This window comes from Lepidochelys kempii, chromosome 8 (assembly GCF_965140285.1).
Source record: "Lepidochelys kempii isolate rLepKem1 chromosome 8, rLepKem1.hap1, whole genome shotgun sequence".
NCBI classification, from domain to species: Eukaryota; Metazoa; Chordata; order Testudines; family Cheloniidae; genus Lepidochelys; species Lepidochelys kempii.
In genome coordinates, this window is record NC_136387.1 from 49,550,522 (window position 1) to 49,574,430 (window position 23,909).

Here is a 23,909-nt window from a genome sequence, read left to right on the forward strand (position 1 = left end):
AGGCTCCATTTCCTGGCACAGAGGAAGCTGTTTAACAACAAGAGAGGGTTTTTTTCTTTTTAAAACATCCTTTTTGAGCAGTAGTTCTGTTTTGGCAAGCATATGAAATACTCTTGCGGCAGGAGGATGTTGGAGCAAAAACAGGACTGTATCTCTGTTGTAGGGTTGCCAATTTTGGCTGGAGATTTTTCTGTAGGTTTCATCATGACATAATCTCTAATTAAAGATTAATCTGTAATTCCTGGAGACTCCAGGGCAATCCTGGAGGGTTAGCAACCCTACTCCATTGAGATTTAAAGAGAGGAAATGCCTTATCCATATCTTCCATTAGGATTGTTAGGAACATAGTTGCGGAGTAGGAGGAAAATTAAGAAAGCTGAGTAGCACGTTTATGCAGTGGGTTCAAGAATTCTTTGTTTTGAAGCAATGTTTTGGTTGAGTAACTCATGAAAGTATATTACAGAGGCAGTATCTTGCTATCTTAGAGGCTGTAATATATTTCATTTTATTTTTGTTCAAAGGAAAAAACTGACATCTGTCCTCAAGTGAAAAGATGATCTTTGTCAAATGTTATCATGTGGAGAATTCCATTCTTCAGTCATAAGGAAGTTCTTCATAAAAACTTGAAATTTTGTCTTTATTTTACATAGCTCATAGATTTCCCCCCTCCCCCCCCCCCCAATCCCTTCTTTGGTATGAAAGACTAGAAGCCATTAAGCAAGGGCTAAGGCAAGCAAATCTGCTGCTCTTTGCAAATTCATTTAAGATCCCCATATTTAGCCCATTCTTCTCAAGCCAACTGCTTGATGGGGACTCTCAGAATATGTTTGGCAGTCTGTCTGCTCACCCTGAGACATCTTTAACAAATGTTTCTGCCTTATAGCCCTTGGACAAGAAACATCATTCCAATGATAAAAAATGCATTCGTTATTCCTCTCTCCCTTCTCCCCTAATTTACTTACACTGGTCTGGTAGTATTTTACAACCACTTTGCACAGGGATAGGTGACTACACAAGGTGCAAGGCAGGGGAGAATCAGTCTATACATTGAATATTTTTTCATTTCTGAGTTGATCTGCATCACTGTTCTGGAGTCTGTATACATTTCAAAAAGAAAGGCCTTCTCCCCATTTGCACTCTTTCTTGGCAGATGTCATTTGAATACACACTAGAATCCACTGGCACAGATTTTGGAGAAAAGCAAGTCAACAGAACTAGAGAAAAGTTCATTACTAGGCTGCCCTGTTTTGAGATCCAGCAGAGGAAGGACAGTTGATTCTACATAATTTTCAGAACATAATATTCCTATGGAAGATTTGAAATCAATATTTAGTAAAATGGGACAGGACAGATTCTATTTTGGACCTGAATAGACTATTAAGAGCATCTCTTGAAAATGGCTCTTGTTCATTACCACTGTGTTTTGTGTGGGATTTTATCATCTAACCAATTTCCCTTAACGATCACCATGTAGAAGAATATTTTTCTGGTAAAAAGGGTGCTTTTGCACTCAGAGAAGCCTACAATCAGTGTGTCATTTGGGCCTGAACATAAATAAATACGTTTGTAAAGAGCACCACAGGGACGGAATTGGAATCACTGCCCTTCAAGATACATTTCCATAGCACTGTTTCAGTTTTTCTAAACAGGCTCTGTCAGATGGAGTACTGGATCTGCTGGCTTAATTCAATGTTTCCCACAGCAGCAATCCTGCCTTAACTGTGCACTCATGCCTTCTTGGTTTTTACACTTTTTCTCACTCTCATACCCACCCACAAAATATTCACTTGTCTCTTTGTTCCTTCATTTTAAAATTGATAAGAATTAACTTATTCTCCTATTTGTTCCTCTCTTTCTGCAGAGGGAGAACCGCAGGCTCCAGGAAGCGAGCATGCGGCTGGAACAGGAGAATGATGACCTTGCCCATGAACTTGTAACAAGCAAAATAGCCCTCCGAAATGACTTGGACCAGGTAACACAGGCACTGATTTGTAGCCAGGCCTGAGCCTGAACTCCTAATGTTAGGTGGTGGGGAGGACAATGGCAGTATTTTGCATTCACAATTGAATGAGTGCAAAACTGAAGGCATTATTATTAGTGTCTTTCTTTATCTGCTCCCATGAGATGCCTAGCTACCTGATCTGTAACTGCAGTCAAGAAGCTAAGTGTCTAATGAATGCAGTTGCAGGCACAAATATTGGCACCAGTGGACACCAAATTACCTGTGCTACTGCAGTCTGTTTTGGAAAATGTAGACCTTAATCTCTAATGCAAATATCAGAATATGGCTACTAACTTGAAAAATTTATGCCATGCTCTCCAGAATTTTAAATTGCTACAATGTCATTCAGTATGTCTCACCTCACACATTCCTCTACTCTTCCAAAACCATCTAATCCCATCTCCAGTTACCAAGGTAGCAGACAGCACTCCCAAGAAAGCTATGTGGAGCTAGCACCAAAAGTTGAGATGTGTAGTATTTCCATCAGTAAAATGCTTCCTACAAAACCTAACCTGTGGCACAGAGGACAAGTGCTGGGGGAGCTGTTCACATGATTAGGTTGACTTTGGGAAGGTTATACACAACTGGGGTGTTGTCTTATCTCTTTGCAATAATGCAGTGCGCTTCCGAATGTATTCTGCTACATTCTTTAGAGGTGAACTGTTAGTAATCAATAGTGTATTAAATAATAAACAGGACAGATTCTGCACTCTTACTTCAGTGAGTAGCATCTTACTCAAACTGAAGCCAGTAGGCGCTGTTGTGGGGTAAGGTGCTCCGTGGTATGAGTAAGGGTATCTGAATTGGACTGTGCTTTGACTGTATACAATTCCCAACTTACATAAAGAAATACAGTCCATGCTACAACCCTGCAGTTACTCTACCTCTTAAAAGTCAGTGTCTGCTGTTTTGGGCTCAGTTATGACTAAGAGCCTGAGCCATACTGATGGGGGAGATGCACAAGAGGCAAAGGATACGGGCAATGTCTCTGGAGGCTAGGAGTAGATGATAAAACCTTGTGGGATGCTAGGAGATGTATCCTCCCCAGCAGCAGTTGAAATACATGCCAAATTGTAACACTTGCTAGCTCCACAGCTGCTTATTTTCTGCCCATTCCTGCTCTCATATTTTAGCTGTCTTCTACGTAGGAGATTGAAGTGGCTTTTTTACCTGTAGTTCACCCCTGCTGTGGCAATAGCTTTGTCTCTCTATGTGCAACTGTTGTCTTCCTTCCCCACAAGAGTTAATGACACTTATGATGGTGCTAGGCAGATGAGAACCTGGGACTGAGCAAACAGAAAAAGGAACTGATATTCAGATAGTTCTTTCAAGTGTTTTTAATGGTTATGTTGAACCATGTATTATGTTGCTGGTCTAGGGTCTAAAACAGGTTAGTTTGTTTTTTCTTTTTAAAGTTGGCAGGACCCCTTTACTATCCCCTTACCTCCTTTGCACCATCAGATGCTAGCATCACTATCCCCTTCCTTTCACTATTCTCTTGTTTGTGCCCTCTGTCATACTGCCACTTTGTGTGGAATGACCTACCGATCCTCCCACCTTCCTCTTATTCATATCCTTGCTAAAGACTTGCTTCATCTCTTTTGCCCTCCTCCCCGAACACTAACTCCTCTCACTGTGTTTGGGGGGAGGGGAGGAAACCTGTGGGTGTCCCCACTGCATCTTGGTTATTCTTGTAGATGTAAGCTTCTAACAGTAGGGACATTCTTCTTGTCTCATAGCACCTTGAGTGACATCCTGGCCCTACTGAAGTCACTGGCAAAACTCCCATTGACTTCAGTGGAGCCAGGATTTCACCCATCCTCTGCATTTAACTACTATTAATAACCAGTGGCAGCATGGCAAAGAAGCAAGCTATAGTGCCAGTGATGGTGGGAAAACATGTTGCAGGTCACACAAACAATTTCTGCATTAGGTAATCAATCATTTTGCAGTGCTTTTTCCCATGATTTTGCAGCCAGTGAGGTATTTCTGGCTACAACCACTGCCTGTTCCATCAACTTGCTTATCAAACAGAGTGAGTGCTGCGATACAATATTAATCTATGAAATGGGGAAGTTACCTAGCCACTGACTGTACCTAACACTGGCAAAACCTCTTTTTCACTGTAATCAGCTAAGCTAGCAAGGTACCCCCACCAGATCAAGACATTTCTGGTACTCTTGAATATCTCATCATCATGCCTAGCTCTTCAAATGAGGGATCAAATTCACACATCCTGACCAACATGCATTATCTGGCTTCTCCAGAAAATATTTTTGCAGTGTTTTTACAATGGTAGATAATGCTCTTCTGCGTCTTATATTGGCCTGCACTCTAAGTATTGTAATACAAACAATACTTGAAAGTGTAAAGTGCTACACAAACTCTCAACTCTCCTGTGATGTAATATCTTCCCCATTTTACAGCTGTGGTAACCAAAGCACAGAAAGATCAAGCCGCTTGCCCAGGTCACATGGGAGCTTGGTTGAGAACCCAACCCACTATACCATGCTGCCTCCCTTCTAATTCATAGTCTTCCTTTTATTTACATCAGAGTCACACATACCCTAACATAAGCCAGGAGTCTCACACGTGATCCAGGATCCTTAATTGCTCTTAATATGGCCCAGCACATTTTCTGTTAGAGTATCAAATAGTCATGTGGCATTTGCACAGCAGCTGAAACAATGCAATAACCAAGCAAGCAGTTACTAGAAAAAAACATGTTTCTGCTGCAAAAAGTGAGCGTGGGAGAACATAGGAGGCAGAGTTGCATCAAGTTTTTTTTTAGCTCATCCCTTCTGATTGTCAGGCTGAAGATAAAGCAGATGTTCTGAACAAGGAGCTTCTCCTGACTAAACAGAAACTAGTGGAGACTGAGGAAGAAAAGCGGAAGCAAGAAGAAGAAACTGCCCAGGTAAGACTTGTTTGAGTGTTCCCACCTAACCAAACACACACACACACACACACACACACCACAAGAATTTGAGGGTCAGTATTAAACAATGGTATCAAATGTTTGTTAGTGCCCCTCAAAATATTCATTCTCTAAGTCAGAGTGAAAATAAAAAATGCACATAAAGAGAAAAAATTAAAGTTCTCTATTTCTGAGCATCTTTTGTGTTCCTACTGGAGCTCTGAGGGTCCCATTTTTCCAACATTTAATCCGGTTTCCCAACATCCTTTTTACTGCCACTATGTAAAACACCCACACCCAAGGAGGCCTAATCAGACCCTCTTCAGAACCTACAAACGTAGCTGGAGGCATGGCTGTTGCATAGAATTTGCCATGCTGAATCAACAAGTTAAAGCTATGAGTTGTTAAGTGCTTCCAGGCTGTAAGCCCAAGAACAGAATGGAAATGATGTTTTTCCCTACTGGGTCTCACCTGATACTGGTTTACAGATATTTTTTTTTAAATGTTTAGCTATTAAGTCCTGGACAATGACCTACATATAAGTGTGTTTTAATAGCAAAAACCCCTCTCATCATGCTTGAGGATTTCTTTGATAACTGTCTGTAAACAGAAGCTGAAGCAATGAGACTTATTTGGCATCATTGCATTAACAAAAGGTTATCAGTCTCCCACAAAAAAAAATATTTCATAGTTCTGTTTCTCTAAATTGGAGAGTCCCATCCTCTCTCCATCTGTCGCTAGAGCTTTACTACCTCTAGCAAGAGAGACCTTCACTTCTGTTGAAAGGTCTCTGTGTTCTTTATGGTGCTGAATGGCAGGATGGGATTTAATGGTATTTTAATGCACTGCCATATAGGTGGTCAGTACTGCGATTCTGAGCCATTTGGGCTGGAGAGGTCATTGTGATGATCCTGGCATGTTCTGCCTTCCTTTTCACTCAGGAGAAAATTATATTTGAGTATGGATCTGGGGAACTCAAACACTAAACAACAATTGGCTGTCTAGTGGGCTCGTTTATACTCAGTCATAATCAAAGATGTTCCCCATACTCTAGAGCAGAATTTCCCAACCAAAGATATGCAGTAAATGTCCCTGTTCTTAAATGGCTGTTCATATTGCTGAGAATACAATCATACTACTAAAAGATAACTGCACATTGACTAAAACAGAGGCTATAACAAGTCTTTTTTTAATACCAGGCTTTATCAAGTAGTGGGAGTTGGTAATGAAGAGCTATAGTGTTGTTACAAATGCAGAGTATGTTCAAGAGTGAAGTCATCACTCACATGTTGGAAAATTCCTCAAAGCACACCTACTAATATGATTTCTCTCCTTGAACTTTCCAGCTGAAGGAAATCTTCAGGAAACAACTAGAGAAGGCGGAATCTGAAATAAAGAAAACCACAGCCATTATTGCGGAATATAAACAAGTAACATTTATCGAGAAATTCCTGTTTCATATAATTATTTGTAAACCATTTTTAATGTCTTTCTACTCCCCATCTCAGGCAAGCTGACTGTTCAGCATTTTCGTATTTGTACTTTTGACCAGGGCATGTCTCATTTCAGGTTTTCTGAGAGCATGAATTGTAGACAGTTATATTCTTTCTGGAGTTGTCCAAGTGGAATCTGCCGTTTTCTGTAGAGAAGAATACCTCCTTATCAAGCCATTCCCAACCCACTACAGTGCAACTGCCTCTTTTGCCCTGCTCCTGGCTAAGGATGTAGGCCAGCTCCCCATGAAATTAGTCAAATCAATCTCAGTGTTAAGGTTGCATCTTGAATACTACCATTTAGACCTTTTTCATCAGCCTTGCTACCACTAATTAATTCATTCTGAGGAAATGACGGTGTATGATTTCGGTGAAGCTATAATAAAATACTGCTGAAATGTACCACAAAAAAAAATTTTTTTAATAAACTTTATAAAAGGGATTGTTTTCTCTCTTCCAGATTTGTTCCCAGCTGAGTACCAGGCTGGAGAAACAACAGACAGCAAGTAAGGAGGAACTGGAGGTTGTGAAGGTGAGAATGAGGCCTCTGTATGTGAAGTGTCTAACTCAAATATTCATAGATGCTGGCAGTAAAATACTGAAAGGAATCTGAACTGTAGCCATATAGTAGCAGCCTTGAGAGCCAGGAAGATGGTCTAAACTACCCTCTCAGATGTTTCACAGGATGGAAACAATTGTAGAGTACATGTCCCTTCACCATGCCGTTGTGGATATCGGGTATGCTGGAGTTTCCAAACTAGAGTGCACAGAATGCTTGTATTTTCCCCCGCAGAAATGTATGTATTTTGCAGGAAGCATGGAAGGATAAGTCTTTATACGTTCTAATAAGCTGAGAAAGGGAGCCCTTTGGGGAAGCTTTTGAGGTGCATCTCCATTTTGCACAGTGCACACAGGCACAGCCCAAGACAGAGAGAGCAAAGGTTGCTTTGGACTTATGGATTCTGGGCAGACCAGGGAGCTGCTCTTAATTATGGTGGGCTGGCCTGGTCTGCCCTAGACTTTCCATAACCATCCCCCTTCTGTCCTGAACACCAAGGCCTTGTGAGATCTGCATAGAGCTGTCTCTGGTTGTCCTACATAGTCTCCCCACTAGCGGAATTTTCCCCAATAAGGGACTTCACAGCACCTGTATGCTGCCACAGCAACGTACAGGGAATCCCTCCCTCTGTTTCTGTAGTTCTCAAACTTTCTGAAGTATATAACTGTTGCTATCCAGTGGCAAATGTCTGCCTTGTACTAGGGTTAAATATTTTACTGCCTACTATTTATGATACATTAAACCAAGGGTTTTACACATGCTTTACAAGTAGTTGGCAGTATAGCAACATACATATCTTCCCTCTCATACCAAAAAAGACATTTCAGAAATGTCAATACCAGCCACTCTACTTACTGTTGTGAAACTGTAATTTTAGAAGAATAAAGACTGACATGCATCTAATTTCTTAAAGCATTTCAGTAAATTTTTTTTACTTGTTTACTCTAAGTGGTCTGAGTGCCATGTCAGCAGGATTACATTAGCAGACACTTGCTATTGTTAATGGTGACCAGATATTCAACCCAATATTAACAACAAGAGGGAAGGAATGCAAGCCAAAATAGGGAAAGAAAAGTTTAAAGAATATTTTAGATAAATTAGATGTATTCAGGGCTTGATGAAATTAATTCTAGAGTAGTTAAGGAAATAGCTGAAGCAACCATCTTCAAGAACTTATGGAGGACAGGTGAGGCCCCAGAAGAATGGAGAAAGGCAAACATAATACGGATCTTAAACTAGGGGAACAAAAAGGACTCGGGGAATTATAGACCAGCCAGCTTAACTTCGATACCTGAAAAGTTCCTGGAACAAATTGTTAGTCAATTTGTAAGCACCTCTTCAAGCCAACCCAGTATGGAACTTGCTGTTAAGTGTTCTTGACACTAGGAGCATTCTGTAAGATAATATCACTATTACATGCCAGTATTAATAGCAAAGTAGTGGCCATTGCATCCAGCATAGAGTGATCGCTTGTGACGAGTAGGGAAAACCTGGGTGGGAGCGGGTTTCTAAGCAATATCACATGGCTGTAATATTTTTTTTTCCAAAAGCCATATTAACCTTAATATTTGATCAAAGGTATTCTTTTTTTAAAGCAGCAAGTTTGAGCCAGAGAAAAAACCCTGCAATCTACTTTGTCAACAAATATGCTAACATTAATGCAGTACTGCAAAAATATCACAAGTCTTGACAACAAGAGGGTAAATGTGACTTCTGAAGTCTAGATGTGTTGAAAAAATGGTGAAAGTATTAGGAATTCTTATCCTGGTGCATGTGCCCATATCTGTTGTTCATGAACTTCTAAAATCATTTGAGGTAACACCACATGTGACAATCTCACACACTTAGTGGCTTCATTTGCTTTTTGATGGTAATCTAACATAAAAGAGCGGCTCTTCCAGGAAACAGGACATCTGTAACATAGCTAAAAATGGATTCTCTGGCTGTTCCAGGGTAAACTGATGGCTTGCAAACACTGCAGTGAGATTTTCAGTAAGGAAGGAGCATTGAAGCTGCCTGCTATAAGCAGAGAGACCCGGGGAACAGAAAGAGATGATGAGAAGGATGCCCTCAAGAAGCAGCTGAGGGAGATGGAGCTGGAACTGGCACAGACCAAACTGCAGCTTGTGGAAGCAAAGTGCAAAATTCAGGTATATGTACAGGTATCTTACTGCAGAAAAGACTGATTGTATTAAGCCTGATCTACTCTATGGGGAATTTAGTTGCAACGTGACTGTCTCTTTGACTTTGGTTCTGCTCTGTAGTGTAGATGATGCTAGAATGCTGCTTTTATGCAGTGACGCTAAGGGCTATGTCTACACTGGTACTTCCACTGGTAAAACTTTTGTCGGTCAGGGAAGACACTCTCCAGCCAACAAAGCTACCGCTGCTCGTTGGTGGTGGTTTTATTTTGCCAGCAGGAGAGCTCTGTCCTGCTGGCAAAGAGTGGCTATACAGGAGATCTTACAGAGGTATAACTGTAGAGGCACAGCTGTGCCACTGTAAGGTAAGCCCTGTAGACATAGCCAAATTGAAAGGAGTCTCCTGTTCCTTTCATTCCTGCACCAAAGTTGAATAGAGTCATTCTTGCACTCCCTACAAGACTAGCCAAGCCAAAGGGGGCTAAGACCACTGCAGAAGAATGCATACTGCACCCTCTTAAAGGGTGGCACAATGGCCACATTTAACTTACATGGTAGGGAGCTCTGGAAAGGGTATGAAACTCAATGCCTCCTGTAGATCTGCTGGGGGTAAATGTAACTGTACATTATTCCCAATCCATGGCAATGACTATAAAACACAATCCAGCCTTTTAATAACATAGTGCTATGTCCAAAAAATAGCTCATTTGTGGCCCTAACTTACCCCAGTCCTGTCTGGCATATGATTGTCTGTTGTCAACCCTTTTGTTCTTGAAGTACCCTCTCCTCTTCTGCTAAGCTTGTGGAGTCGCTCTCACCACAAGTCAAAACATCCATCATGCATAGTATCATCCCTTGCGGCATCAGTCAGTACCCATGGCAAGGAGTTTCATTGCAAGCAAGGCAGCCCCTCCACTCCTCAGACACTACCATTCCTCTATTGGTTCAGTGGCAGCTCAAGATATGCCCTTCCTTTCATACTATTGTTCTACTTCTAGACATCTCTACACACAGCTCCCAAGCCATCAAGGCACCATACCATTTGTCTTTTACCCTCCTATAGATTAAATCTTGTTTGCCTACAGTGTGTCTATATGCTCATCTGTACCATTGCTACACCCACACATCACCTTGGAGGGTTTACTTTATGCCAATCTAATTGGACATAGCTGATTTTGTGAATTCCCAGAAAAATGGGATGTTTTTTCACTCTTCCCCTCTGGTCTTCAAAGAAAAAGAGTTCTAATTTGTAGTAGTATCTTCTGTAGTTCTACTGCCTCTCCCCTCCCCATCCCCTGACTGTAGAAGGAAAGAACTCGGTTAAAGGGAGTGACTTTGAAGATGCCTCTCTAATCAATGATTTTCTGATCAACTCTGACTATTCTACTTCCTTAGGAACTGGAGCACCAGAGAGGAACCCTTATGAATGAAATCCAAGCTGCTAAAAACTCTTGGTTTAGCAAAACCCTGAACTCTATCAAAACTGCCACGAGCACACAGCCACCCCAGCTGCCTCCACCATCCCAGCCACCCAAAGAGAGCAGTACATAGTTCCAGCCAGACTCCAGGCACAAGAGCACAAAGAATAAAGCAACTGAAGCCCTGGAGGATTTTCCCAGGGGTCTCTCCTCTTGGGAAAAGGACAAAAGGCAGGAGTGCAGGCACTGAAGTGAAATCCTTCAGTGTCTTTACTCATTCTGGTGTGACCCTTTCCAAAGGGAAGTTATTTAAAAAAATCCAATTTTATGTTGAATACTTATTTCCCACCTGCCTTCCTGAAAGCCACGTTCCAAAACTTTCATCCTTTTACACTTTATTTTATATGCTTAGATGTTAAGATGGATCAAATAATTCAGAACTAAGTGTTTAGTATGTGAACTAATTATAACTACAGCTGTTTTCTTTTTGGGAAAGAAGGAGGGCAGCATAAATCTTGTCAAAGAAAGCACAGTATAATGCCAGGCTCTATACTGCTCCATACTCATGCCATGGGATCATCTCAAGTTTACAATGGTGATTGCATCCTGCAGTGAAGCATTTCCCATTCATTATAAGTCTTAAGTCACAACCAAGATAGTCTTGTGCTCTCTCTGGCATAGCACATGTGTTTATAATGTTCCTTGCGAATATTGTGTGTGTTTGATTCTGGCAATTAGCTTCCTGCACAAATTCAAGGAGCGCAGGTCTTCCAGGCGCTGAGTGGCAGCACTGTTTAACTCTTGTGTGTCACACCTGAACTGGAATTTAAAGTGAAATCTTCTAGTTCCCTTCTTATTCTATGTTTTATTTTCTGAACTGGAGAAATGATTCCCTCCATCAGAACAAAGGGAAGGATATATTCCTTGGGTGAGGTTTGTTTGGGGTTTTTTTGGCCAATAAGTAGATTTGAAACCTTGCTTAGTTTTGACATTCTACTACCCCTGTGCAATAAAAGCGTTTTTTTTCCCCCAGGGTAAAGTTGGTGGAAACATTTTCACATGAAACACTGGGCCAAGGTTTAAGGCTTGCACTTGGCACAAAACTGGAAGCATCAAATCAAAATGCTCTCTTTGCACAGGAGAAACAAACACCATAGAACAGTTTATTTACTTTTGACACTTTATTAGGGAACCCTAAGTTCCTGTATTTTTTTTAAAAGGACAAAATATTAAAAATGCAAGATAATAGACTTTTCTGATTATTCTTGAGTCTGTCTGAAAACACGATTGTCTTGTTTTATATCTAAGTTGAAGTACAAAAGCAGTTGTCTTTTTTTATCATAAATGTTTATAGAAATACTTATTTCATGAAAAATTAAACTATTGCTTAAACTGATGGAAATATTTTTTAATTATATTTAACATGTCTATAAGAAGGTCTCGCAGATAAATATTGTTGCTGGACAAGAGGTTAGTTGTGCATTGTTTCCCCATGTTATAAAATGTTCCAGGGACATTAGCCCTGTTTTGATTTTAAACTTTAAGTAATGCAATATTTTATCAGCTCTGTACAATAAAGTTTAATGATACTCACATCCTGCTTCATTTTCAAGTATATTTTCAGAAGATTTTTACATATAGTACAAGTTTTAATATTTACCCTATGTCAAATGAGACATTTTGAAGAGCAGTCAGCTGTTTGAAGTAGAAATCAAAATGTAGTCACTATCCGTAGGCAGCAAAAGTCCTGCAATTTGGTGATGTAGGTTCTTTTTTCTAAGAACAGAGCTGAAAAGAGTTAAGTTTCTCTCTTTAGAATGGTTTATAAACTTACATGGAAGAACAGTGTTTTGTCTAGATGTTGTTACAGAGTGGAACCAAAAATAAGAGGGTTCTTCAAATGAAACTATATTTTGGCATGCTTTCCATAATCAGCTTATTGCTATTAGTAATTCCACTGGACAGGAACGCTGGTGTTTTATTCAGTTAAGTATTAATTTCAGCATTGAGGTGTCACTGGAAAGTGAATTAACAAACTTGAACTAAATTATGTAATAAACTGGAGGTGACAATTTTATACATTAGGATAATTGCCATATTGTAATACTAGGAGTACTGTGCTCACAGCCAACTTTATTACTGGTATCAAACCACCAGTTCTGTCCAAATTTCTCATTTAAATTCCAATCCTTTAATTTCAATCATGCTTAGAGGTTGATTTATATTTTCCAAACAAGGTCTTCAATGCAGTATAAACAGAAAAGTGATTTAAAAATGGCACTTTCTGGCATGTCTCCAGTCATAAAAATGTTTGCTACTTGTTAGCCATGCTGAGCTGTTACAGTTATCGGAGAGGAAACTGGATTCTATTTTACCTTCACGTGATAGCAATAAAATTATCAGTCCAGTGCTGATGACAGAATCTTCACTCCTGATTATGATCCAAGAGGCTTGATTTTTCTAACAGCCCCCAACCCTCCAATCCCAGGTTGAGTGTCTATCACCTCTAATTAGAAGAATGAATAACCTTTAGACTTTTAAAAACTCTAAATCTTGTTGGAATCAGTGAAAGAACAAATAAAATAGCACTTTCCTGACTGTAATGACAGTGATATTCAATAACATGGAAAGCTAACAAGACTTTAGGGTTACAAGATAGGAGGTAAAATCCCACTGGCTGTATATACAAATAACCTACGATTGTCATAAGGATAAAAAAATTGGTTTTAGTTGGCCCTCTCAGTGGTGAAAGACAGAATTAGGTATATGATGGAAATGTGCACCTTCAGGGTTGGCTGACATACTGTATGTGGTAAAGGCTGATGTTTGTACAGATTTTTTTCAATGGGAGACTTCCTGAATTGAAAGTCTCACTGAAGCGAATGTGTATCTGTTCAAACAGCACTGAAACAGTAAACATAACTCAAAGTGTGGAAGTAATTATTTTTTTTAATCAATATCAAAATGCATACCCAGTTCCAACAGTTATACTAAAGTTAATTTGCGTCTGTCCATATGTAAGGAGCAAGCGTTATTGGGGATTTTTATTTTTACTTCTATTCAGAACAAGTAATTTTGAAATATGGCCTTAATTTCACAAAGAAACAAGTCTCTGTAAAATATATATTTTGGTGCAGTTATTAATCTTGTGGATACTAGGGCCTCACTGAGGTGCACAATGCAGAAAGAACAAGTATATTTTTCCACTTTATGCACAAGTTTGGGTGAAACACCTAACAGGATAAATAAAAAGTTGGATTAATTATATGGTACATCGATTCACTAATCATATCTTTGTGGATCAAAGTTGAATTTATGTAAAATAGTAGTGCATACTTCATATTACTTAAAAAAAAATTGAAAAGTTAATGACTTACCTTCATTCAGATAAATTGCTCAAGGTTCTTATGCTTCAGTCCTCAGTAGAAGGAAAGCACTGAATCATATAGCCAGCTGACACACACATCCCAGCCTCTGCCCTGCTCATTAGATTGTACATCTTCCCATTTGCTATAGCTAAGTTATCTTTAGATAAACAGAAAAAATCTTTTTGTATTATAAGTTGTATGGCAGGACTTTGTTTAGCCATTGAATTTCCTGTTTTATGCTGGCGTATTTTGTTTTATTCTCTTATTTCATTAAAAAGCTAGTTTGAAGCAAAAAGCAGGTGCGAGGTATCTCGGTTCACTAGAACAAGAAAGGAGAGTCAGGCAGAGCAGAAACTCATCCCTCAATACCAGAGTATATTCGTCATAGCAGACTCCTGTAGTCTGAGAAGAGACAAATACATTACAGCATTAGGTTTTGTTGCAAACACCAGGGGTGAAATCCTGGCCCCAGTGAGACAATGACAAAACTTCCATTGACTTCAGTGGGTCCAGGATTTCACCAGTGGAGTTGAGTTTGTGATATGCTGACTAGCCTTGGTGGTAGTGTTCTTTAGCAGAGTAGAAAAACTGCCCATACTGGCTGCTACAGTATCATGATTTACAAATTAAGTATGAAAAAATCTTGCTTTCCTGATGCCACAACCTCTCAGTAGGAAGTGTGCATGGCTGAATTCTGACATCCCTGTACTGAACATGTGAACTTTGTTATTTTTCATCTCCTAGAGAAGCCTTTAGTACATGTTTTACATTTGAACATCTAGGCAGTGGTTTTAACTAAGAGCTCAATGATAGTTCTCTTGAACCCATAGCAGCCATCAGTGGATGATGCCTTGTAAAGTAGTCAGTTGTTCAATAGCTGTCTTTACTGGACATATGGCGCTACATATGCCCACAGATGTAAAGCAGCACCATACATTTTCCTCTTAAAATATAGTCTGGTTATTATACTAACCATCCCATGGAGAGGTGTCCCACAAAAAAAGCATTTCTATCCAAATAGTGCTAAATGCTCACACACTACATCCCTTTCATTCTGAACTATTCAGTGTAGAAAATGTCGCAAGTTGACTTCTGAACACCCCCTAATGCACCCTCTAAAACTAGGCTATGAGACATAGAAAGCATCCAGTTTTAAAGAGATTCATAATGAGAACTAAAAACTGGAGCATATAAGGGCACTACACACAAGCACTAATTACAACCCTACCTTTCCTAGTTCAGAGGCCTGCAAAACAACATTTAATGACCATTACTCACTTTGTACAGGTTTGCCCTTCAGGAATACAGAGCTGTCATTAATTTCTTCCAGACTCCCAGTGGTTTGCTATTGAATGTATTTCATGCCTATTTTTACCTGGAAAAAATATGGCTCAGAAATAAGAACTTTACTTCCTTCCCTTATTTTCTTATTCAGTGAGACTTGTTTTTATTTAACCTGTAAAGGAGCATATATGCATCTTTGGAAACTATATATTATATATAGAATAATATATAGGAAACTGAATTAGGAGATAAAATACATCAGAAGAGTCTAGTGTCACAAATTTCATTCATGTGATTTGATAACCACCAGAATCCTGGGCTGTACTAATTTCCTTTCAGTTTCTCTTATTTTTGTATTTTACATAATACATTGAGCCTACTACCAATTCATAGAAACAAGAGAAAATGTTATTGGCATCTTTTCCTGATTCCCTCCTTTCAACAAACCCCCAGAGGAAATGAATGTGGATGATGTTTTCAAGAATTGTATTGGGAGCCATTTCACTTAGAACCATCACCTGCTCTTACAAAGCCCAACTCTGGAGAGAATCTTTTTTATAGTTTAAGCAGAAAATACAATGATGTCAAGTGCAAGCAAAGATGGGCCCTATCCAGATCCCTAGTTTTCCAAAATTTAAAGGGGGTTCAATTCCAAGGGTTTTATTCAGCCTCTTGAAATAGGGACCAGCTGCAAAGCTTGGATCCAGCGTGAAGGTTCCCCACCTGTTGGGTTATTCAGCTGCACAGTCTTGATTTGGGTCCATCTCTAATTATAAAAGAAATACACTGCTAGTGGACTAGGGAGCTACAGGAGCTTTGTTGTGTTAGACATAGGATTTGGGAACATTTCTATACTGCCAATCAGTCGCTGTATAACCAATCCATGTATCATATAAAAATGTAAAGGTAACACTTGTTATTAAAAGTGTAAATTAATGTACATCATCAGAAGAAACGTTTACTTTTTTAATTGTTAGACATGTTTAGATCAGTATCTTGTTTTCATTGTGTGAATGATATCTTGTAAAATAAAGAGAAATGCAAACAAGATGGGAATGAGATGCTTGTTTTCATAAACTGCTTACGTTACTGATACCCTCAATGTCTGCTCAAGAAATGGTTTGACCTCTATTTACAATAATAAATCTTATTAACACTGGCACTTTTGATATGCTTACAGCAACTCAGTTTGGTCATTCTCAGGCATGCAGCATTAGTGTATCAAGTCCTATCACTAAGGTTAAGATTTTGTCAGTTATTTTTAGTAAAAGTCAGGGACAGGTCACGGGCAATAAACAAAAATTCATGGAAGCCTGCCCCTGACTTTTACTAAAAATAACTGGGGAAGAGGGGGAAGGGGCACTGACCGCCACAGGGGACTGAAGCTCAAGTCCTGGGGGGAAGTAGGGGAAGGAACTGACAGCCCAAGCAGGGGGGGACAGAAGCCAAAGAAGTCACAGAGGTTTGTTAAAATGTCACAGAATCCATGACCTCTGTGACTAAATTGTATCTTTACCTATCACTGAATTCACACGTAGAAAGTCCGCTAATGGATGTTATATAGCAAGCAACTAATTTCAAGGGCCTGGGGCAGGGGTAGTCAATAGGCAGACTTGTGGGTCAAATTCAGACCACCAGACACTTTTCAGTGGACCCCAAAATCTTTTTTTACTTAGCATGATCATCATTATTTTCTCTGGAGTCTAGATCTTGACTATACATTGACCAAGAAATTTGGACCTTCACAAAAAATAATTAACTACCCCTAGATGGGGTAATGCAGTACCACACCTGTATCTGTGGTCCACAGCTCAATTGCTGGCAGTCTGTGGAGAACTGATACGTCACATGGCTCCTCTTTTCCAATTGTTTCTAGAGATGCCTGGGGTCTTCAGACCCTGCAGGCTTACGAAAGCTGCTGGAAGTAAAGGTGCCAGTCTGTCTATATACAGTATACACTACTCCTAGAGGCTGATGCTACACAAGGAGTGAGGTTACAGGGTCTTGCATATCTCCCTAGCAGAATACACAGTGGAAGCAGGCAATGGGGCAGGCAAGCACTATACCCAAGAAGAGAAGGAGAAGGTGGCTGTGCAGTAAGGCCAGGGGAGCAGACTAGAAAAGGGACAGAAGCTTGTGCTGGGGGAGAGGAGCAGAGAAAAAGAGGGCCAGACAGCTGGGAAGCGTGAGGGGGCAGGAGGGAAGGGAAGACACGGAATAAAAGTAAGGGTATGTCTACACTACAAAATTAGGTCGAATTTATAGAAGTCAGTTTTTTAGAAATCGTTTTTATATATTCGAGTGTGTGTGCCCCACAGAAAATGCTCTAAGTGCATTAACTCGGCGGAGTGCTTCCACAATACCAACGCAAGCGTCGACTTCCGGAGTGTTGCACTGTGGGTAGCTATCCCACAGTTCCCGCAGTCTCCGGAAATGAGATTCAAAAGTTTGCGGTTCTTTTCCTGTCTACCTGGCCAGTGCATCTGAGTTGAGAGTGCTGTCCAGAGCAGTCACAATGGAGCACTCTGGGATAGCTCCCGGAGGCCAATACCGTTGAATTGTGGCCACAGTACTCCAAATTTGACCCGGCAAGGCCGATTTAAGCGCTAATCCACTTGTCAGGGGTAGAGTAAGGAAATCGATTTTAAGAGCCCTTTAAGTCGAAAAAAAGGGCTTCATCGTGTGGACGGGTGCAGGTTTACATAGATTTAACGCTGCTAAATTCGACCTAAAGTCCTAGTGTAGACCAGGGCTAAGATTACATTTTTGCAAAAAAAAGCAAGGAATACCCTTTTCTAACAAAAGAATGGCCATACTGGGTCAGAGCACAAGTCCATCTAGCCCAGTGGTTCCCAAACTTTAACAACCTGTGAACCCCTTTCACTAAAATGTCAAGTCTCACGAACCCCCTCCTAAAAATTAATATGTCCAGGGATTTTCTTCTTTACCTGAGTATAAATTATAAAAGCAGTGATCTTGGAAATACAAAATTTGTTTTTATGACATGCTTATTATACACTATTATTATCATTACAGTATTAATACATTATGAAAATGGCAACACACTTCCAAGATCTCACTTTCATAGCTTGTATCACTTTGAATAAGCCTGTTATAAGACAAGGCTCCTATGTTTCATCAAGGAGCATCAGATGTGAAACAGCATGAAGGTATTTAAGAAGCCAATTCAAAGAGTTCTTCCTACACAAGCACTCAGGTCTTGAGCAGTCCAGGCAAACAACGCACGTTGCAACAAAGCTTAAACTTGTTCTTCATAATAATTTAAAAAACAATATTAGCTGCCTATTTAATTTTAAAAACAGCAAAAAATATCCACCTCCCTTTCCATTTCTTATGAGTCTTGAAGTTTAAATCTCCTCAGTGTGATAGATATGCTTGCTTTGATCTGCTTAGCTCTTGGAAGTCCAGGGGCTCTGGGCTGCTGGCCACGTGCTGCCCGGAGTCCCTAGAGACAGCTCTGTCCGCCATTAGGGAATTTTTTCCCCAAGAACCTCCTGTAACATTTCGTGAACCCCAGTTTGGGAACCACTGATCTAGCCCAATATCCTGTCTTCCAACAGTAGCCAATACCCGGTGCTTCAGAGGGAATAAACAGAACAGGTAATCATCAAGTGATCCATCCCCTGTTACCCATTCCCAGCTTCTGGCAAACAGAGACTAAGGACACTATCCCTGCCCATCCTGGCTAATAGCCACTGATGTATCCTCCATGAATTTATCAAGTTCTTTTTTGAATCCCATTATTGTCTTCACTTTCACAACATCCTCTGGCAAAGAGTTCCACAGGTTAACTCTTTAACTCAAATAAATTGGTTAGTCTCTAAGGTGCCACAAGTACTCCTTTTCTTTTCACAGGTTAACTGTGCACTGTGTGAAGAAATACTTCCTTTTGTTTGTTTTAAACCTGCTGCCTATTAATTTCATTGGGTGACCCCTAGTTCTTGTGTTATGAGGAGTAAATAACACTTCCTTATTTACTTTCTCCACACCAGTCATAATTTCATAGAACTCTATCATATCTCCCCTTTGTAGTCTCTTTTCCAAGGTGAGAAGTGTGTTCTATTAATCTCTCTTTATATGGAAGCTGTTCCATACCCCTAATAATTTTTGTTGCCCTTTTCTGTGTCTCTTCCACTTCCAATATATCTTTTTTGAGATGGGGCAACCACATCTGCACATAGTAGTCAAGATTTGGGCATACCATGGATTTATATACAGGGAATATATTTTCTGTCTTATCTATCCCTAATGATTCACAACATTCTGTTTGCTTTTTTGACTGCCACTGCACATTGAGTGGATGTTTTCAGAAAACTATCCACAATGACTCCAAGATCTCTTTCTTGAACGGTAACAGCTAATTTGGACCCCATCATTTTATATGTACAGTTGGGATTATGTTTTCCAATGTGCATTTCTTTGCATTTAGCAACATTTAATTTCATCTGCCATTTTGTTGCCCAGACACCCAGTTTTATGAGATCCCTTTGTAACTTTTCACAGTCTGCTTTGGACTTAACTATCTTGAGTAGTTTTGTTTCATCTGCAAATTTTGCCACCTCACTGTTTATCCCTTTTTCCAGATCATTTACGAATATGTTGAACAGTACTGGTCCCAATACAGACCTCTGGGATGCACACCACTATATTTACCTCTCTCTGTTCTAAAAACTGGCCATTATTCCTACCGTTTCCTATCTTTTAACCAGTTACTGACCCATGAGAGGACCTTCCTTCTTATCCCGCTAAACTTCTTACTTTGCTTAAGAGCCTTTGGTGAAGGACCTTATCAAAGGCTTTCTGAAAAATCTAAATATAGTAGAACCTCAAAGATACGAACGCCAGAGTTACGGACTGACTGGTCAACTGGACACCATGTGAAACTGGAAGTAACCAATCAGGCAGGAGCAGAAACCAAAAAATAAAAAAAGCAAGTATCATAGTGTGCTTCTATTGCGTATCACACTGTGCCTATATTGCATCTTAAAGGTAGGCACATCTGGGCCTCTGTTATGCTGTCTCCGAAAAGTTTCCATGCAGCTTGCAGTTATTTCACTTTTGGCAATGTATCTTTTAATTTCCGTTTACCTAACTTCCTCATTTTTGTGTAGTTCCCCTTTCTGAAATTAAATGCTACCATGGCAGACTGCTGTGGTGTCGTCACCCCCACAGGGATGTTAAATTTAATTATATTATGGTCACTATTACCAAATGGTTCAGCTATAGTCACCAGATCCTGTGCTCCATTTAGGACTAAAGCATTGCCTCTCCTCTTGTGGGTTCCAGAACTAGCTGTTCCAAGAAGCAGTCATTTAAGATGTCAAGAAACTGTATCTCTGCATCTCATCCTGAGGTGACATGTACCCAATCAATATGGGGATAATTGAATTCCCCCATTATTTTTGTAGCCTCTCTAATCTTTCTTTAAAAAAAAAAAAAAAAAGAGTACTTGTGGCACCTTAGAGACTAACAAATTTATTTGAGCATAAGCTTTTCTGAGCTACAGCTCACTTCATTGGATGCATTATGCTCAAATAAATTTGTTAGTCTCTAAGGTGCCACAAGTACTCCTCTTTTTTTTTTTTGCGGATACAGACTAGCACGGCTGCTACTCTGAAATCTAATATTTCTGAGCATTTTGCAGTCAGTATCACCATCCTGGCCAGGTAGTTGGTAATATAGCCCTACTGCTATATTCTTATTATTCGAGCATGGAATTACTATCCATAGAGATTCTATGTCACAGTTTGGTTCAGCTAAGATTTTCACTTCATTTGACTCTTCACTTTTTTACACATACAGCACCACCCTCCCGCCTGCCTGACCTGTTCTGTCCGTCCGATATATTTCGTACCCTGGTATTCCTGTGTCCCATTGCTTATCCTCATTCCACCAACTTTCTGCGATGCCTATTATATCATTTAATACCAGGCACTCAAGTTCACCCACCTTATTATTTAGGCTTCTAATATTGCTATATAAAAAAGAAAAGGAGGACTTGTGGCACCTTAGAGACTAACCAATTTATTTGAGCATAAGCTTTCGTGACCTACAGCTCACTTCATCAGCTGCATTCAGTGGAAAATACAGTGGGGACATTTATATACACAGAGAACATGAAACAATGGGTGTTACCATACACACTATAACGAGAGTGATCAGGTAAGATGAGCTATTACCAGCAGGAGAGCGGGTGGGCGGGACGGGGAACCTTTTGTGGCGTTCTGTTATTTTCTTTGTTGGGCCTGTCCTGTAGTAGGTAACTTCTGGGTACTCTTCTGGCTCTGTCAATCTGTTTCTTCACTTCAGCAGGTGGGTATTGTAGTTGTAAGAACGCTTGATAGAGATCTTGCAGGTGTTTGTCTCTGTCTGAGGGGTTGGAGCAAATGCAGTTGTATCATAGAGCTTGGCTAATGCCATTAGCCATCACCTTCAGCCCCAACTAAAACCTCTCCAACACATCATCAAGGATCTACAACCTATCCTGAAGGACGACCCATCCCTCTCACAGATCTTGGGAGACAGGCCAGTCCTTGCTTACACACAGCCCCTCAACCTGAAGCAAATACTCACCAGCAACCACACAACAGAAACACTAACCCAGGAACCTATCCTTGCAACAAAGCCCGTTGCCAACTGTGTCCACATATCTATTCAGGGGACACCATCATAGGGCCTAATCACATCAGCCACACTATCAGAGGCTCGTTCACCTGCACATGTGATAAATGCCATCATGTGCCAGCAATGTCCTTCTGCCATGTACATTGGCCAAACTGGACAGTCTCTACGTAAAAGAATAAATGGACACAAATCAGACGTCAAGAATTGTAACATTCAAAAACCAGTCGGAGAACACTTCAATCTCTTTGGTCACTCGATTACAGACCTAAAAGTGGCAATTCTTCAACCAAAAAAATTCAAAAACAGACTCCAAGGAGAGACTTCTGAATTGGAATTAATTTGCAAACTGGATACAATTAACTTAGGCTTGAATAAAGACTGGGAGTGAATGGGTCATTACACAAAGTAAAACTATTTCCCCATGTTTATTCCCCCCACCCTTTCCTCAGAAGTTCTTGTCAACTGCTGGAAATGGCCCACCTTGATTATCACTACAAAAGGTTCCCCCCCCCACCTCCTGCTGGTAACAGCTCACCTTACCTGATCACTCTAAATAGAGACTGGGAGTGGCTAAGTCATTATGCAAGGTAGCCTGTGTCCTCTTGTTTTTTCCTACCCCCCCCCCCCCAGATGTTCTGGTTTAACTTGGATTTAAACTTGGAGAGTGGTCAGTTTGGATGAGCTATTACCAGCAGGAGAGTGAGTTTGTGTGTGTATGGGGGTGGGGGGGATGTGAGAAAACCTGGATTTGTGCAGGAAATAGCCCAACTTGATTGTCATGCATATTGTGTAAAGAGTGGTCACTTTGGATGGGCTATCACCAGCAGGAGAGTGAGTTTGTGGGGGGGGTGGGGGTGGAGGGTGAGAAAACCTGGATTTGTGCTGGAAATGGCCCACCTGATGATCACTTTAGATAAGCTATTACCAGCAGGACAGTGGGGTGGGAGGAGGTATTGTTTCATATTCTCTGTGTATATATAAAGTCTGCTGCAGTTTCCACAATATGCATCCGATGAAGTGAGCTGTAGCTCACGAAAGCTTATGCTCAAATAAATTGGTTAGTCTCTAAGGTGCCACAAGTACTCCTTTTCTTTTTGCGAATACAGACTAATACAGCTGTTACCCTGAAACCTCTCCTTACAGTGTGTATGATAACACCCATTGTTTCATGTTCTCTGTGTATATAAATCTCCCCACTGTATTTTCCACTGAATGCAGCCGCTGAAGTGAGCTGTAGTTCAAGAAAGCTTATGCTCAAATAAATTTGTTAGTGTCTAAGGCGCCACAAGTCCTCCTTTTCTTTTTGCGGATACAGACTAACAGGGCTGCTACTCTGAAACCAACTGGTATATAAGCACTTCAAAAAACTGTCTAGGGCTAAAGATGCTCACGTACCTTCCTCGGGCTACTGGTCCATGACAGCTGCAGTCACCAGCGCCCACTGAGCAGGGGCGAACCAGCTGGCAGCTGTTGAGGGCGGAGCAAGAACCCCAAAGGAAGGGGGCAGCGAGCGCGGCGACGCGGGATCCTAACCGGGTCTAAGGACGCTGCCGGCCGGGCCGGTACCTGAACAACACCGTTCTCCGCGGCTCTCCTCGCACAGCGCGGCCCCTCTGCCGCACAGCGCCGGCTCCCCCGTCCCCCGCGGCGAGAGCGGGGCTCCTCACCCCTTCCCTCTGGGCGCCCATTGGCCAACCAAGAGCGACCCCCAGTGCTCCGGGCAGAGGAGAGACTCGCCACGGCTGGTGTGACAGCCACCAGCTGAAGGGGGATGGGGGCGGAACTGGGACACAGCTCCCCGGGCGGCAACTGTAGAGCCGGAGCCCCCTGACCAGAGGCGCCCGCCTCCCCGCGGCGAACACCCCTTAACGCGGCCCGGGCGGCGCCTCAGCTAGGCTGTCTCCCTGGAAACGTCGCGCCTTTGATAGCCCCGCCCACTCCGTTCCCGCTCGCGGGGCGCACGGCGATCAAATGGCCGCCGAGCGTCTACGCCAGCTCTGCAGTAGGACCTTCGAGGACGCCCGAACCTCCGCGAACTCTATGCCTCTTCCTGCTGGGAACGAGAAGGGGCGTGGTTTATGC

At 41.1% G+C, this 23,909-nt stretch overlaps 1 protein-coding gene and 1 long non-coding RNA gene across 20 annotated transcripts in view; one reads left to right on the forward strand and one right to left on the reverse strand.

Annotated features, from left to right (window-relative positions):
• The window catches only part of RABGAP1L (RAB GTPase activating protein 1 like), a 530,390-nt gene extending 518,267 nt beyond the window's left edge, over positions 1-12,123 (forward strand). For all 12 annotated transcript variants that reach the window (XM_073356440.2, XM_073356444.2, XM_073356441.2 and 9 more), the window contains 6 exons: positions 1,862-1,972; positions 4,815-4,919; positions 6,266-6,349; positions 6,873-6,944; positions 8,924-9,121; positions 10,508-12,123. In XM_073356440.2, coding sequence (XP_073212541.1) covers positions 1,862-1,972; positions 4,815-4,919; positions 6,266-6,349; positions 6,873-6,944; positions 8,924-9,121; positions 10,508-10,663 — 726 coding nt within the window. In that variant the 3' untranslated portion in view covers positions 10,664-12,123. The remainder of the gene's footprint in view (positions 1-1,861; positions 1,973-4,814; positions 4,920-6,265; positions 6,350-6,872; positions 6,945-8,923; positions 9,122-10,507) is intronic.
• Positions 1-23,894, reverse strand: part of LOC140915887 (uncharacterized) — a 41,534-nt gene extending 17,640 nt beyond the window's left edge. For 2 of the 8 annotated variants that reach the window (XR_012160305.2, XR_012160303.2), the window contains exons 1-5: positions 23,223-23,894; positions 15,177-15,273; positions 13,908-14,300; positions 12,191-12,318; positions 6,206-6,305 (exon numbers count right to left, since the gene is read on the reverse strand). This is a non-coding gene — a long non-coding RNA (uncharacterized LOC140915887). Of the gene's footprint in view, positions 1-6,205; positions 6,306-8,262; positions 8,365-12,190; positions 12,319-13,907; positions 14,301-15,176; positions 15,274-21,382; positions 21,573-23,222 lie in introns of all 8 variants that reach the window. The other 6 variants (XR_012160307.2, XR_012160304.2, XR_012160306.2 and 3 more) reach the window with 6 other exon arrangements.
• Between the last annotated feature and the right edge of the window lie 15 nt (positions 23,895-23,909).